The 17,575-nt window shown below is 36.5% G+C and overlaps 1 protein-coding gene across 3 annotated transcripts in view; it reads right to left on the reverse strand.

The window, feature by feature from the left end:
• Nucleotides 1-17,575, reverse strand: part of LAMP2 (lysosomal associated membrane protein 2) — a 61,022-nt gene that overhangs the window by 27,234 nt on the left and 16,213 nt on the right. For all 3 annotated transcript variants that reach the window (XM_036270504.1, XM_036270507.1, XM_036270506.1), the window contains exons 4-6: nucleotides 15,426-15,584; nucleotides 11,581-11,765; nucleotides 10,644-10,766 (exon numbers count right to left, since the gene is read on the reverse strand). In XM_036270504.1, the coding sequence (XP_036126397.1) occupies nucleotides 10,644-10,766; nucleotides 11,581-11,765; nucleotides 15,426-15,584 (467 nt within the window). The remainder of the gene's footprint in view (nucleotides 1-10,643; nucleotides 10,767-11,580; nucleotides 11,766-15,425; nucleotides 15,585-17,575) is intronic.

The raw sequence follows: 17,575 nt of genomic DNA on the forward strand, positions 1-17,575 counted from the left end.
ATACTATGAACGATTATATGCCAACAGATTGGACAACCTAGGTGAAATGGAAAAATTCCTAGAATCATAGAGTCTTCCAAAAATCAAACAGGAAGAGTCAGAAAACCTGAACAGACCAATAACAACCAAGGAAACTAAAGATGTAATCAATAAACTCCCAGCAAACAAAAGCCCTAGTCTGGATGGCTTCACAGGGGAGTTTTACTAAATGTTCAAAGAAGAACTAACACCTATTCATCTCAAACTATTCCAAAAAATTCAAGAGGAAGAAAGACTTCCAAGCTCTTCTTATGAGGCTAGCATAATCTTAATTCCAAAACCAGATGAAGACACTACAAAGAAAGAAAATTACAGGCCAGTGTCCCTGGTGAACACAAGAGGCCAAAATCCTCAACAAAATATTAGCAGATAGAATCCAGAATTATATTAAAACATTTATTCCAATGTAGGATTTATCCTACGGCCAAGTAGGATTTATCACAGCCATCAAGGCTGGTATAATATTCACAAATCAATAAATAGGATACTCCACATAAACAAAATGAAAGATAAAAATCATATCATATCAATAGATGCTGAAAAACCATTTGACAATCTAGCACCCATTTTTGATAAAAGCTCCCAGCAAAGTGGGAATAGAAGGATCATACCTCAATATAATAAAGGCCAAATATGACAAACTTACAGTCAACATCATACTCAATGGGCAAAAACTTAAAATCATTTCCTGTAAGAACAGGAATAAGACAGGGATGTCTGCTTTTGCCACTATAGCTCAAAATAGTACTGGAAGTCTTAGCCACAGCAATCAGATAGAAGAAAAAATAAAAGACATCAAAATTGGAAGGGTGGAAGTAAAACTGTCATGATTTGTAGATGACATGATATTGTACATAGATAATCCTAAAGACTCCACCAAAAACTTACTAGATTTAATAAATGAATTCGGGCCCTGGCAGGTTTGGCTCAGTGATTAGAGCATTGGCCCATGGACCAAAGTGTCCCGAGTTAAATTTCTGTTCAAGGGCATGTAACTGAGTTGCAAGTTCAATACCCAGCACTGTTCGGGATCATGCAGGAGGCAACAAATTGATTTGTCTCTCTCATATTCATGTTTCTTTCACTCTTTCTCCTCCTCCCTCCCTTCCACTATATATACAACAGTAATAAAAAAATACCCTCGGGTGAATATTAACAACAACAAAAAAATGAATTCCACAAAGTAGCAGGATACAAAATTAACATCCAGAATCCGATGGTATTTTCATACAGCAATAATGAACAAACAAAAAGAGAAACTAAGGAAACAATCACATTTACCAGTACAACAAAATATTAAGATACCTAGAGCCCTGGCTGGTTTGGCTCAGTGGTTAGAGTGTTGGCTTGTAGACCAAAGAGTCACAGAATTGATTCTGGTCAAAGGCACATACATTGGTTGTGGTTTGGTCCCCGGCTCTGGTCAGGGTCATGTGGGAGGCAATCAATTGATGTGCCTCTCACATTGATGTTTCTCTCTCTCTCTCTGTCTCTTGCTACCTCTCCCTCTCCCTGTCTCAAGATAAATGGAAAAAAAAATATCCTTGGGTGAGAATTGAAAAAAAATTAAGATACCTAAAAATAAACTTAACCAAGGAGGTAAAGGACCTGTTTTCAGAAAACTACAGGACATTGAAAAACATAAATAGTGGATGTTATAAAAAAGCAGAAGCATATATTATGTTCATGGATTGGAAGAATCATCATCATTGAAATGTTCATAGTAGCCTGGCTGGTGTGGCTCAGTGGTTGAGCGTCGACCCATGCAACAGGAGGCTGCTGGTTTGATTCCTGGTCAGGACACATGCCCAGGTTGTGAGCCAAATCCCAAGTAGGGGGCATGCGGGAGGCGGCCAATTGATGTTCTCTCTCATCAATGTGTCTCTCTCTCATTCTCTCCCTTCCTCTCTCTAAAATCAATAAAGAAAAATATTAAATAAAAAAATGTTCATAGTACTCAAAGTAATCTACAGATTCCATGCAATCCCTACTAAAATACCAATGATGGGATTCCAAAATGACAGCAGAGTGAATGGAAGCTACACAGACCATCTCCCAGGACCAAACTGGAATTACACTAAAATAAAGACAAATCGTTGGGAAAAACCAACAGAAAAGCAACTGGAGAGGACCCATATAACCAGGGACAGAAAAAGGACACTAAATCAAGCCTGGTAGGAACTGCGAAGGCATGAGAAGGTGAGCTGGGCACCCGCAGAGAGCAGCAGTTTGTTGTAAGCAACTCCCTTGGGGTTAAAATCCCAAGCTGGCTCCACAGGACAGAAGGCTAGGACTGAGCACTAAATTAGCTACAGCCGCTCACCTTGGGCTCTGGCAGAGGGAGGGCAGATAGGACTGGAACTGTGTGGAAAGACTTGAGATTTGGAGGGCACTGGGAGTTTTTGTGATGAATCACTCCCTCCTATGATAGTAGCCCCAGACACCCAGGGAGAAGTAACAGCCCCTCCCTCAGAAATTTAACACCACCCACCCAGGCCAGAGAAACACAAATTGAGGCTCATTAACAGCCAGCAAGCATCTGCCCCCCACCCTCTGGAAGTCCTCTTAACCTGAACACCTGAGAAATTTTTTCATTCAGCTGAGGGCTACAATCCAAGGCTCAACAAGAAACTGGGATTAATAGCATCCAAGCAAAAAGGTGGAGGATAACTAAACCTTTCCTGGGCTTGCAAACCTACCATGAAAGTGAGACTTGACAGTGGTATTTATTATGGGTCCTCCCATTCTCATCCAAACTCAGTAGAGGAAGTCACAACCAGCAGAACACCAACACCCACAGGAAACATTTGGCAGACTCAAAAACACATTGGGACAGCCAAAATGGTGAAACAAAGAAACAAATCCCAAACGAAAGAACAAGATAATTTGATATAAGATGAAATAAATGAAAGGGAATTGAGCAATATATCAAAGGAAGAGTTCAGAGTAATAATTATGAGGAAACAAAAGAGCATGAGTAAACATATAAAAGCATTGAAAACCAAACAACTGGAAATAAAGAATGACATAACAGAAATAAAAAACACATTGGAAGGAATAACCAGCAGAGTAGAGGAGGCCAAGGATTGGAAGTGAATTAGAGGAGGCAGTGAATTAGAAGACAGGGCAGAAAAAATCGCCCAGTCAGAAAACCAAAAAGAAAAAACAATTAAAAAACAGGAAGATAGTGTAACAGAACTCTGGGACGATATGAAATGTAATAATACCAACATCATAGGAGTTCCAGAAAAAAAAAAGAAAATGAGCAAGAGTTAGACAATATATTTGAATAAATAGTGACAGAAAACTTCCCTAACTTGGTGAAGCAAAAGGCATACAAGTACAAGAAGCACTGCGAGCCCCAAGTAAGAAGAACCCAAACAGGGCCACACCAAGACACATAATAATTAAAATGCCAAAAATTAAAGACAAAGAGAGAATCCTAAAGGCAACAAGAGATAAGCAACAGGTTACCTACAAAGAAACCTCCATAAGGCTCTCAGCTGACTTCTCAACAGAAACACTATAGGCCAGAAGGGAATGGCATGAAGTAATCAAGGTCATGGAAAACAAGGATCTGAATCCAAGACTACTCTATCCAGCAAGGCTATTAGTCAAAATAGAAGGTGAAATAAAGAGCTTCTCAGACAAAAGGACTAAAGAAATATATTATCAAAAAACCAGCACTGCAAGAAATGTTAAAAGGACTACTGTAATTAATAGAAAAAACAGAAAGAAAAATATAACCACAATAAAAAAAAATGGCAATAAATAAGTACATATCAATAATAACCTTAAATGTAAATGAATTGAACACTCTGATAAAAAGACACAGAGTAGCTGATTGGACAAGAAAGCAATATTCATATATATTGTTTACAAGAGACACACCACACAACAAAAGACTCACACAAGTTGAAAGTGAAAGGATGGAGAAAATCTTCAATGCGTACGGAAATGAAAAAAAGAACTGAGGTAGCAATACTAATATCTGATAAAATAGACTTTAAAATGAAGGCCATAACTAGAGACAAAGAAAGCCACTATATAATATTGAAAGGATCTATCCAACAGGAAGATATAACCTTGGTAAACATATATGCACCCAACATAGGAGCATCAAAATATATTAAAAAACTTCTGGAGAACTTCAAAGAAGAAACTGACAGCAATACAATCATAGCAGGGGATTTCCATACCCCACTAACATCACTGGATAGATCCTCTGTTCAAAAAATTAACAAGGAAACAGAGACTCTGAATGATTCACCACATCAAATGGATTTAATAGATATCTACAGAGAATTACAACTTGAAACTGCAGAATTCACATTCTTCTCAAGTGCACATGGGACATTCTCAAAGACAGACCAATGTTGGGACACAAACTAAATCTCTACAAGTTCAAAAACATTGAAATCATATCAAGAATCTTCTCAGATGACAATGGCATGAAACTAGAAATCAATTACAACAAAAACACACATAAACATTTAAACACAGGGAGGTTAAATAGCATGTTATTAAACAATGAATGGGTTACCAAGGAGATCATGGAAGAAATTAAAAACTTCCTGGAAACCAATGAAAATGAACACAATCTATGGGACACAGTAAAAGCAGTCCTGAGAGGGAAGTTTATAGCACTACTGGCCTACCTCAGAAAACAAGAAGCATTTCTTTCTTTCTCTCTTTTTTATTTAAAAAAAATTTTTTTTCTTCATTGATTTTACTTTTTTTTTTTTATCCTCACCTGAGGACATTTTTGCATTTATCTTCAGATAGAGCATGAGGGAGAGAGGGAGGAAAAGAGAGAGAAACATCGATGTGAGAGAGACACGTCGAGTGGTTGCCATCCACAGGACCACAACCAGGGTCAGGGACAAACTGCAACCAAGGTATGTGCCCCTAGCCGGAACTGAACCCGGGCCTCTCAAGTCCATGGCCAACGCTCTAACCGCTGAGTTGAACCAACCAGGGCTCTTTATTGATTTTAGAAAGAGAGGAAGGGAGAGGGAGAGAGCTAGAAACATTGAAGACAAAGAAAACATTGACTGGCTGCCTCCTGCATGCCCCTCACTGGGGATTTGGCCCACAACCTGGGCATGTGCCCTGACTGGGGCTCGAACTGGTGACCTCTTGGTGCATGGGTCGATGCTCAACCACTGAGCCACACCAGCTGGGCAGGAAACAAGAAATATTTCTAACTGACTATCTAACCTCACAACTGAAAGAACTAAAAAGCAAACAAAAAGAAAAACCCAGAGCAAGTAGAAGGAAAGAAATAGTAAAGATCAGAGCAGAAATAAACAAAATAGAGGGAAAAAAAAAAAAAAAAAACAGTTCAAAAGATCAATGGAACAAAGAGCTGCTCTTTGAAAAGATAAACAAGATTGATGGACCCTTAGCTAGATTCATTAAACAAAGAGAGAAGACCCAAATAAACAAAATCAGAAACAAAAGAGAAGTAACATCTGACACCACAGAAATACAAAGGTTCGTTTACATATACTGTGAACAATTATACACCAACAAATTGGACAATCTAGGGAAAATGGACAAATTGCTAGAAACACACAGTCTCCCAAAACTAAACAGGGAAGAGATAGAAAACTTGAACAGACCAATAACAACTAAGGAAATTGAACATGTAATCAAGAATCTCCTAGCAAACAAAACCCCAGGCCTCGACAGCTTCACGGGGGAATTTTACCAAACATTCAAAAAACAACTTACACCCATGCTCCTCAAACTATACCAAACAATTCAAGAAGAAAGAACTTACAAACTTGTTTTATGAGACATCATATAATTCTAACTCCAAAACCAGATAAAGACACTACAAAGAAAGAAAACACCCTGATGAACATAGGTGCCGAAATTCTTAACAAAATATTAATAAATCGGATTGAGCAACACATTAAAAAAAATTAGTCACCATGACTAAGTGGGATTCATCCCAGGGATGCAAGGCTGGTACAATATTTGCAAATCAATAACTGTGATACACCACATAAACAAAAGGAAAGATAAAAACCACATGATCATATCAATAGATGCTGAAAAAGCATTTGACAAAATCCAGCACCCATTTCTGACAGAAACACTCAACAATGTAGGAATAGAGGGACATATCTCGACATAATAAAGGCCTACAGTCAACATCATACTCAATGGAAAAACACTTAAAGCATTTCCCTTAAGAACAGGAACAAAACAGGGATGCCTACTTTCGACACTCTTATTTAACATAGTACTGGAAAACTTAGCCACAGCAATTAGAAATGAAGAAAACATAAAAGGAATCCAAATTGGAAAGGAGGAAGTGAAACTGTCACTATTTGCAGGTGACATGATATTGTACATAGATAACCCTAAAAACTCCATTACAAATCTAGCTTTAATAAACAAATATGACAAGGTAGTAGGATACAAAATTAACATGAAGAAATCGATGGCATTCTTATACACCAATAATGAACTAACAGAAAGAAAAACTAAAAAGACAATCCCATTTACCATTGCAGCAAAATAATTAAGATACTTAGGACTAAGCTTAACCAAAAAAGTAAAGGACCTATTTGCAGAAAACTACAGGACACTGAAAAAAGAAATAGAGGAAAATGTAAGAAAGTGGAAGCATATACCTTGTTAATGGACTGGAAGAATTAACATCATTAAAATGTCCATACTACCCAAAGCAATCTATAGATTCAATGCAATCCCCATTAAAATACCAACAGCATATTTCACAGAACTAGAACCAATATTCCAAAAGTATATATGCAACCAGAAAAGACCTGAACAGCCACAGCAATCTTGAAAAAGAAGAACAAAGTAAGTGGGATCACAATACTATTTATCAGGTTATACTACAAAGCCACTGTAATCAAAACAGCCTGGTACTGGCATATAAATCAATGGAACAGAGCAGAGAACCCGAAAATTGACCAAAGAGATTATGCTCAATTAATATTTGACAAAGGTGGCACAAGAGCATACAATGGAGTAAAGAAAGCCTCTTTAATAAATGGTGTGGGAAAATTAGACAGCTACATGCAAAAAAAAAAAAAAAAAAAAAAAAAAAATGAAACTAGACCAGCAACTTACACAATACATAAGAATAAACTCAAAATGGATAAAAAAAAACCTTAAATGTGAGTCGTGAATCCATAAAAATCCTAGAATAAAGTATAGGCAACAAATTTTCACACATTACACGCAGCAGAATTTTCAGATACAACACTTAAGGCAAGAGAAACAAAGGAGAAAATTAATACACAAGGTTACATCAAACTAAAAAGCTTCTGCACTACCATGAAAATGGAAAGGGAACCCACTATATGGGAGGGCATAACTGCCAATGATACATTAGATAAAGGGTTAATTTCCAAAATATACTCATACAACTCAACAAAAGGAAGACAAAGAATCCCATTGAAAAATGGGCAGAGGACCTAAACAGACACCCCTCCAAACAGGACATACAAATGGCCAAGTGACATATTAAGAAATGCTCAATGTCACTAATCATCAGAGATAGAAATTAAAATAACTATGAGGTATCACCTCACACCTGCCAGAATGGCTGACATTAACAAATCATCAAACAACAAGCACTGGCCAGGGTGTGGAGAAAAGGGGACTCTAGTACACTGCTGGTGGGAATGCAGACTGGTGCAGCCAGTATGGAAAAACATATGGTGTTTCCTCAAAAAATTAAAAATTGAACTGCCAGTTGACCCTGTGATGCCACTTCTAGGAATACATCCTAAGAAGCTTGAAACACCAATTAGAAAGAATATATGTACCCCTACAATCATAGCAGAACTATTTATAATTGCTAAGATTGGGAAACAGCCTAAATGTCCATCAATAGATGAGTAAATAAAAAAGCTGTGGTATATATACACATGCTGCTCTACGAAAGAAAGATCTCTTATCCTTTGAGATGACATGGAGGGACCTGGAGAGCATTATGCTAAGCAAAAGAAGCCAATCAAAGAAAGACAAATACCACATGATTTCACTTATTTGTGGAAAATAATGAACAAAAAAAGCTGATGAACAAATTAAACGCAGAGTCATCTAAAGGAGTAGTGAGGTTCACACTGACCAACTTCAGAGGAAGAGGACAGGGGGGAGGGATGAGATAAACCAAGGAACTTATATGCATGTATGTGTAACCAATGGACATAGACAACAATGTTTGGGGGGTGGGGAGGCGGGATAGGGAGGAGGTTGTCTGTGGGGGAAAAGAAGAAACATCTGTAACAAAAATTAATTAATTAATTAATTAATTAATTAATTAAAATACCAATGGCATACATCACAGTTCTAGAACAAATACTCCAAAAGTTCATATGGAACCATAAGAGACCCTGAGTATCCACAGCTATCTTGAAAAAGAGGAACAACATTAGAGGGATCACAATTCCAGATTTCAGGTCATATTACAAAGCCATTGTAATCAAAACAACCTCATATTGGCACAAAAACAGACATATAGATCAATGGAACCAAACAGAGAACCCAGAAATTAACCCAAGACATTATACCCAATTAAAATTAGACAAAGAAGGCAAGAGCATACAATAAAGATAGTTTCTTCAGTAAACGATGTTGGGAAAACTGGACAGCAACATGCAAAAAAATGAAACCAGACTACCAACTTAATCCACACACAAACTCAAAATGAATAGAAGACTTAAATGTAACTCATGTAACCATAAAAATTCTAGAAGAAAAAGTAGGTAGCAAAATCTCAGATATCACAAGTAGCAGAATTTTCACCCATACATCGCTTATGGCAAGAGAAACAAAGAAAAAAAATCAATAAATGGGACTACATTAAGTTAAAAAGCTTCTGCACAGCAAAGAAACAAGTATCAAAATGAACGGGGAATCCACTGTATGAGAGAACATATCTGGCAATGATATATTGGATAAGGGGTTAATTTCCAAAATGTATAGAGTGCTCATACAGCTCAACAAAAGGAAGACAGAGAACCCAATTAAAAAGTGGGCAGAGGACCTAAATAGACAGTTCTCCAAACAGGACATACAAATGGCCAACAAACATATGAAAAATGCTAAACATCACTAATCATCAGAGACACAAATAAAATGACTATGAGGTAACACCTCACACCTGCTAAAATGGCTACCATCAAAAAATCATCAAACAATAAGTGCTGATGAGAAAGTGGAGAAAAGGGGACTCTAGTACCCTGTTGGTAGGAATGCAGACTGGTGCAGCCACTATGGAAAACAATACAGTATTTCCTCAAAAAATTCAAAATAGAACTGTCATTTGACCGTGATCCCACTTCTAGGAATATACCTTAAAAATTCTGAAACACCAATCAGAAAAATATATGCACCCTATGTTCATAGCAGCATTATTTACAACAGGTAAGAACTGGAAACAGCCCAAGTGTCCATCCATCAGCAGATGAGTGGATAAAAAGCTGTGGTACATTTACACAATAGAGTACTATGCAGCTGTAAGAAAAAAGATCTCTTACCCTTTGAGACCACATGGAGAGACCTGAAGAGTACTATCCTAAGTGAAATAAGCCAGTCAAAGAAAGACAAGTACCACATAATCTCACTTATTTGTGGAATATCATGAATAAAATAAGCTAAGGAGCAAAATAGATCCAGAATCATGGAAGTAGGGAACAGACTGACAAACCTCAGAGGGAAGGGTGGTAGGTAGGGCTGTAAGAGATAAAAGAAAGAACTTATATACAAATATGCATAACCAAGGGACACAGACAACACTGTAGTGAAGGTGGGGGGTGGGGGCGGAAGTAGGGAGGAGGTTGTCTATGGGGAAAAAAAGGGCAGACATCCATAATATCTTCAATAATAAAGTTAAACTTTTTAAAAACTGTGGGGATAATAACTGGTTCTGAGAAGGTGGAAATAAAGGTTCCCAATGATTCATTAATGCTAGCAAGTAGAAAATATATGTTTAACCTGGAACTTTCTGTTTAAGGTTCAGCCCTTGATAAAAGCATGAACAATAAAAACCTGAATGTTGCCATTATAAACTGTCCAGATTTAATGAATTAATGCATGTAAAGTAATTATACACAGCCTTGTACATACCAAGTATATACATATCAATAAATGTTAGCTATTATTACCGGTACTACTACAAATTGTATAAACTCCAAAATGCCTAAAATATTATAGTAGATAAACATGAGTTTTCTAACCAATAGAGAAAAATATTATGAATATTACTTTATCTATCTATCTATCTATACACACACACACACATATACTTTACATATATGTAGAGATTAGATAGTTTTTTTGATGTGGGTTAATTCTTGCTCCTATCCTAAGGTCTATATAACAGCAGAATAGCCATAATTGGTGAACATTAATATAAGAGCCCAACCCACAGATCACTGAGATGACCTGGAAGGTTTAACAAGAATCAATGGACTACACTGTATAATTAAGTAATGTTGAAATGGAAAATAGAGTTAAATATCACCCCCAACACAAACACACACACACACTATTTATACTCTCAGATGTCTTTCTGAGACAATGACTCTAATTTTGGAAAAAAATCTATTACTCACCACAGCAAAGACAAAGTCAAGATACTTAATGTTGCTACTGTTCAGTCTAAGTAGAGCAGTTTGAGAATGGCAGCTGCCAGTAAAGTCAGTTGTATTGGGGTTGATGTTAACAACTGAAGCAACCTTTAGTGAAAGAAGAGGAAGGAAAGGTACAGATTAACCATAAATGTCTACAACAAAACCTTATACTCTAATAAGACCAACTTCAGTGGAGAACCAAAAAACCCTTTAGTCTGGATACTTAAGTTTATGATGTCTTACTTTCAAACAAAGTTGGCACAGGCCCTCAAGCTATGACTCAGAGGACTTTAAACAACAACAACAACAAAAAAAGCGAAAGAAGCTTCCTTAGTAATGAGCCAAATTAAAATACACATAATTTATGGAGCATAAGAGCCATCTGTCTGGCCTGTTAATGTCATGGGATTTATTCATTGGTACGCCCCCTGTTGCCTCAGTGGAACACTGCAATTAGAAGTGCCATCCTGTACTTGAACAACATCTGTCTGATTTAAGTCATCAAATAGCTGGAGAAACAGACAGGTGCCCTATTCCCACACATCAACCTACAGTGCATGTTTCAGATATAAGTGTGAAGGACTTATGTTTAAACAGACTGAAATAACAATCAACTCTGATATTCTCTATTCTACTGATGGCAAATAGAATCTAAGCTCAAAGAGTCCTTTAAACTGCTAGATTTCCTGCTGCCTGAGATAACATTTTGATAACGACATTAACTCTTCCTGGTTATAGTAACTCCAAACTCATCAAAACTCAGTGAGTCAATATCAAATCTTCACTTAAAACACCATGATTCTCGTAATACTACTCTTGAGCTGAATGCAGGACACACTATTTGAAAGGAGATGGGAATAGAATGTATCCATAAAAATCAACAACCATACTTCATCTTGAGTGATATAGACAACTATACCTTATCATGAGTCATGTTCAGCTGCAGACCCATGGTAGCCAGAAGACAAGTGCCATTGCTATTATTAACCGAATAGGATCCAATCTCTGGTTTTTCCTTTGGAGTGGGTGTTGTAGTAGGAGATGGCAAACTGGTAGGAACAATGGGCACCATAGTGGTTGTTTTGTCTTTATCACACAAAAACTCTAAAACAAACAAAAGACAAAATAAACTAAAGCAGATTTTTTCTTAATTCATAAAGCCAGGGAAGAACAAAATATTTCTCATAATAGCAGTCCAAAAGAAGGGAAGGGAATACTTTGATAGTGTATTTGAAAATAAATGAGGTAGAGTTCTTAAACTGCTACTTCATATGCAGACAATCTCTAAGTTATGACACAGCAGACAGGCTCCAGGCACATCCAAATTCTTTATCTACTAGCACATGGCCAGCCACACAGCCATCTTTTCAGACCCTTAAATCCCCTTATTCTCAAAGAACTTCATCTGCCTCTTATGTGAAAATCATAAATTTAAGTTTGAAAAAATTTTACTCCAACCTAGGCCTGTCCTCTTCTTTCCCACATACAACCACTATAAGATAGTATTTACTAGAATAAAGTTTAGAAATCATTGAAGGATTTAAATACAAATGAACCTTTTATTTGTGTCACCCCTATAGCAAATCATAGGCAGTTAACCTCTTTTTACTTTTTATCTTATTTAATTAATTAATTTTTGTTACACATGATTCTCCCCCCCCCAACACTGATTCCCCCCTCCCCCTCCCCGCCCTGTCTCCAGCTTTGTTGTCCATGTCCATTGTTCATGCATACTTGCATATAAGTTCTGTGGTTTATCTCTCCCCTACCAACCTCCCTTTCTGGGGATTTTCAGTCTGTACCCCACTTCCATGTCTCTGGGACTACCCCATTCCTCAGACTGTTATGTTCATTATGTTCCACAAATAAGTGAGATCATATGGTACTTGTCTTTCTCTGTTTGGCTTCTTTTGCTTAGGATAATACTTTCCAGGTCCCTCCTTGTCGTCTCAAAAGATAAGAGATCTTTCTTTCTTACAACTGCATATTACTCCATTGTGTATTATGTACCATAGCTTTTTCATCCATTCGTTTACTGATGGACATTTGGGCTGTTTCCAGATATTAGCTATTGTAAATAATGCTGCTACGAACATGGGGATACATATACTCTTTCTGATTGGTGTTACAGGCTTCTTAGGGTTTATACCTACAAGTGGAATTACTGGGTCAAATGGCAGTTCCATTTTTAATTTTTTGAGGTAACACCATATTGTTTTCCATAGTGGTTGCACCAGTCTGCATTCCCACCAGCAGTGTACTAGAGTCCCCTTTTCTCCATACCATTGCCAACACTTGTTGTTTGATGATTTGTTGATGGCGGCCATTCTGACAGGTGTGAGGTAATAACTCATTGTTGTTTTAATTTGCATCTCTCTGATGATTAGTGATGTTGAGCATTTCTTCATATGTCTCTTAGCCATTTGTATGTCCTGTTTGGAGAGGTGTCTATTGAGTTCCTTTGCCAATTTTTAATTGGGTTCTTTGTCTTCCTTTTGTTGAGTTGTGTGAGCACTCTATATATAATGAAAATTAACCCCTTATCTGATATATCATTGGCAATGATGTTCTCCCATATAGTGGTTGCATTTCCATTTTGATGATTGTATCTTTTGCTGTGCAGAAGCTTTTTAGTTTGATGTAGTCCCATGTGTTCATTTTTTCCTTTGTTTCTGTTGCCTTAGGTGATAAATCAGTGAAAATTCTCCTGTGTATGATGTCTGAAATTTTGTTGCCTACAGTTTCTTCTAGGATTTTTATGGATTCATGAGTCACATTTAAGTCTTTTATCCATTTTGAGTTTATTCTTGTGTAGGGTGTTAAGTTGATGTTCTAGTTTCATTTTTTTGCATGTAGCTGTCCAATTTTCCTAACACTATTTATTAAAGAGGCAGTCTTTATTCCATTGTATGCTCTTGCCACCTTTGTCAAATATTAATTGAGCATAATGTCTTGGGTGCATTTCTGGGTTCTCTATTCTGTTCAATTGATCTCTCTGCCTGTTCTTATGCCAGTACCAAGCTGTTTTGATTACAGTAGCTTTGCAGTATAACCTGAAATCTGGTAATGTGATCCCTCCAACTTTGTTCTTTTTTTTCAAGATTGCTGTGGATATTCAAGGTCTTTGACCTGTAGTTTTCTGTGAATAGGTCCTTTATTTCTTTGGTTAAGTTTATTCCTAGTTATCTTAATATTTTTTCTGTGATGGTAAATGGGATTTTTTTTTAGTTTATCTTTCTGTGAGTTCATCATTGGTGTATAAGAATGCTGTGATTTCTTGACGTTAATTTTGTATCCTGCCACTTTGCCAAATTCATTTATTAAGTCTAGTAAATTGTTGATGGAGTCTTTGGGGTTTTCTACGTATAGTATCATGTCATCTGAAAATAATGACAGTTTCATCTCCTCCTTTCCTATTTGGATCCCTTTTATTTTTTCTTCCTGTCTGATTGCCGTGGCTAAGATTTCCAGTACTATGTTAAATAAGAGTGGCGAAAGTGGGCATCCTTGTCTTGTTCCTGTTCCTAAGGGAAATGCTTTTAGTTTTTGCCCATTGAGTATGATGCTGGCTGTAGGTCTTTAATACATGGCCTTTATTATGTCGAGATATAATCTCTCTATTCCCAGATCGCTGAACGTTTTTATCAGAAATAAGTGCTGGATTTTGTCGAATGCTTTTTCAGCATCTATTGATATGATCATTATGATTTTTATCTTTTATTTTGTTTATGTGGTGTATCACATTTATTGATTTGCAAATATTGCACCAGCCTTGCATCCCTGGGATAAATCCCACTTGGTTATTTTGGATAATTTTTTTGATGCATTGCTGGATTCGATTTGCTAGTATTTTGTTCAGGATTTTGGCATCTATGTTCATCAGGGATACTGGTCTGTAGTTTTCTTTCTTTGTAGTGTCTTTTTCTGGTTTTGGAATTAGAATTGTGCTGGCCCCACAAAACGAGTTTGGAAGTCTTCCTTCTTCTTGAATTTTTTGGTATAGTTTGAGGAGAATGAGTATTAGTTCTTCTTTGAATGTTCTGTAGAATTCCCCCGTGAAGCCATCCGGGCCTGGTATTTTGTGTGCTGGGAGAGTCTTGATTACATCTTCAATTTCTTTTGTTGTTATTGGTCTTTTCAAGTTTTCTATCTCTTCCTGGTTTAGTTTTGGGAGACTATGTGTTTCTAGAAATTTGTCCATTTCACTTAGATTGTCGAATGAGTTGCCATATAATTGTTCATAATATTTTTTAACAATCCTTTGTATTTCTGTGGTGTCAGTTATTATTTCTCCTCTTTCATTTCTGATTCAACCTCTTTTTAGGAAGTGTTGGTAGTTTCCCAGAACTGGTAAATGAAAAATTATTTCATTTCCATAAAGTCTTAAAAAACCAATTCATAAAATTCAAAATTAGAATCCAGAAATTTAATTTCTATGCTTTTGTCTTGGATCTTCAAAAGCGAAAGAGCTGAGGATCACATACTATTTGAGGATTTGTTCAAAGACTACGTTATATCAGCTGAAAACACTATGTGCAGAGCATTTTCAAATATCTTTCCACGAGAGGTACATTATAAACTTAAAATGGCAAGTTCCACAAGAATAAGAATTGTTATTATTTATAAAAATTTTACAGTCCTGTGTAAACTATGAATAAGTTTTAGTATGATTCACGCTTGCAGGTAACAACTTCAACAAAGCTACCTGGTATACTCATCTGAAATTAGAACCCAAGTACAGAAATATATACTTTAAGTAGTTACCTTTTGTGCTCACTGTGCCATTTTGGACATAAGCTTGTACATGAACATCCCAATAGTGCTGGACAACCATGTTCTCTTGTAAAGTCAATATAGCATTGCATCTAAAGATGTCATCCAATGGAATTCTGAATGCCACAGGATAATGAACAGTAAAAACTCCTGTAAAAAAGATTAACAACAGCTGTTTTCAAGAAGGTAGGAAAAAGGTAATAATGTAAATATATATTATACGTTCTTCTCTTCTGTGTGCCTACCCCACCCCATCCCTGAAGTGACAAAGGACATGGCATCTTTAGGGAATGATACATTCACTGTAGCTAAAACAGGGCGTAAGAGAAAAGACACAATGGGGGTTAGAAAGGGAAGACAAGTTTGCAGGTGGTTACACTCTGAAGTATCTTATATGATCTAAGGACAGTCTAATTGGGATTTATTTTGTTAGCAATGGAAAGTCAGCTTCAGTTTTTAAAGATGGAAATAAACAACGCATGTATAATTTATTTTAAGGGAAACAGCAAAATTGCAGAGGGTAGGTAGGAGAGAAAAATGGTAAGAAAAGTCATTTAAGAGGGAAACCAGTTAGAAGGCTGTTGACATGGTTAAGGTGAAAAGCAAGGAGGGGGATACCTAAACTAAGATACGTAGGGGCAGTAGGAAGAGAGCAAAGAGGCCAAACTGAAAACACATATCTAAGGTAGAATCAACAGGACAGTGACAAAACAAGGAAGACAGATGCATTAATCAGGGATTTTGTAGTAAATCCTTATTTTTGTGCTACTATCCCAGAGTAAGTTATGCTAACTGCATGAACTTTTGGAACCTCTTCTTGATAGAATTTAAAAACTATTCAATTTCATAAAATCTTCAGAATGTGAAAGCAATACGTTATAGCTATTCTGTACAGAGTTTTTATTATAATTCCTATAGTAAAACTTCAAGACTGTGATCACACTTATCCACACAAATGACTTAGTTTCTATTGGAGAAGCATCAAAGGAGGAAGGTACTATTCAAGGTCCATAATATAGACTGCCTTCATAATATAGGCTCTCAATCATGTAGCAAGACAGCCAATTAATGCTGCTTTGGCTCCCCCTAATGGTCAAAGGAAAAAAATTTTTAACCAATGAACTAGAACATTTTTCTTCGAAACTGTTTTCACCGTTAATGTAAGTGAACAAATATATGAACTCGCTGTATATAGATAGACCTCAAAAACAAACAGTGAAAAAACAAGTTGTGGAAATATTAGAATTACACTATAAAATTATCATTTTAAACGATGTATTGTTTATGAACATATATATCAACATATGTATTAGTCAAGTATGAACACATGGATAAGAAGGCTAGACCCCAAATTCATGAAAATGGTTACCTCTCAGGAGTCAGGGAGGAAAATGGCTCAGGAGTGAGTACAAAGGAAACCTCAAGTATATCTGTAATATTTTATTTCTTTAAATAAAAAGATGAGGCAAATATGAAAAACGATGGCATTTACTAATTCTGGGTAATGGATACATGTGGGCCTGTTATATTAGTCTTGGTATTTTTCTGTATTTTAATCATGAAAAACACTTTAAAGAAAACAGTAATTTCAAAGTCACTTCAATGATCAGGTGCCTAAAAAGAAAACACTAAATTATTTCAAAAACCATCAACAGTCCATTTAAAGAAGCCCTTTTAAATTTCAAAGTTTCAAAATATTACACAGATGCTAGTAATAAAAAAAAATCTGCATTCTCCTTTGTTTAAAATAAAAAGTGGGTGAGATATGTGTTAACATTTAGAGTCCAAAGTTTTCCCATCAAATCTATCAGATTAAACCCCTCCTCCTTTTCCTGCTACCCCCTTGGTCCAGGCACTCATTACATCATACCTTAATTACTCTAACAGCCTCTGAAGTTGTGTAGTCTCCTCACTTCAAGATGAATCCTGCAGAACATTCTTTATAAACTGTCTCTGCTTTTGTTGTATCATTCTCCTGATAAAAATCTAAAATGGTTCCCCAGTGCCTATCTCATCAAGCTAAATAGCCTTTCCTTGGCTTCCAAGGCCCCATATAATTTAGATCCACTGCCACCCAGCCAACTTGATTTTCTTGCTGCTACGCACACAGCCTCTATTTTAATCAGACAGCTCTCCAATTA

The sequence above is a fragment of the Molossus molossus genome, unplaced genomic scaffold, assembly GCF_014108415.1.
Source record: "Molossus molossus isolate mMolMol1 unplaced genomic scaffold, mMolMol1.p scaffold_m16_p_2, whole genome shotgun sequence".
Taxonomy (NCBI): domain Eukaryota; kingdom Metazoa; phylum Chordata; class Mammalia; order Chiroptera; family Molossidae; genus Molossus; species Molossus molossus.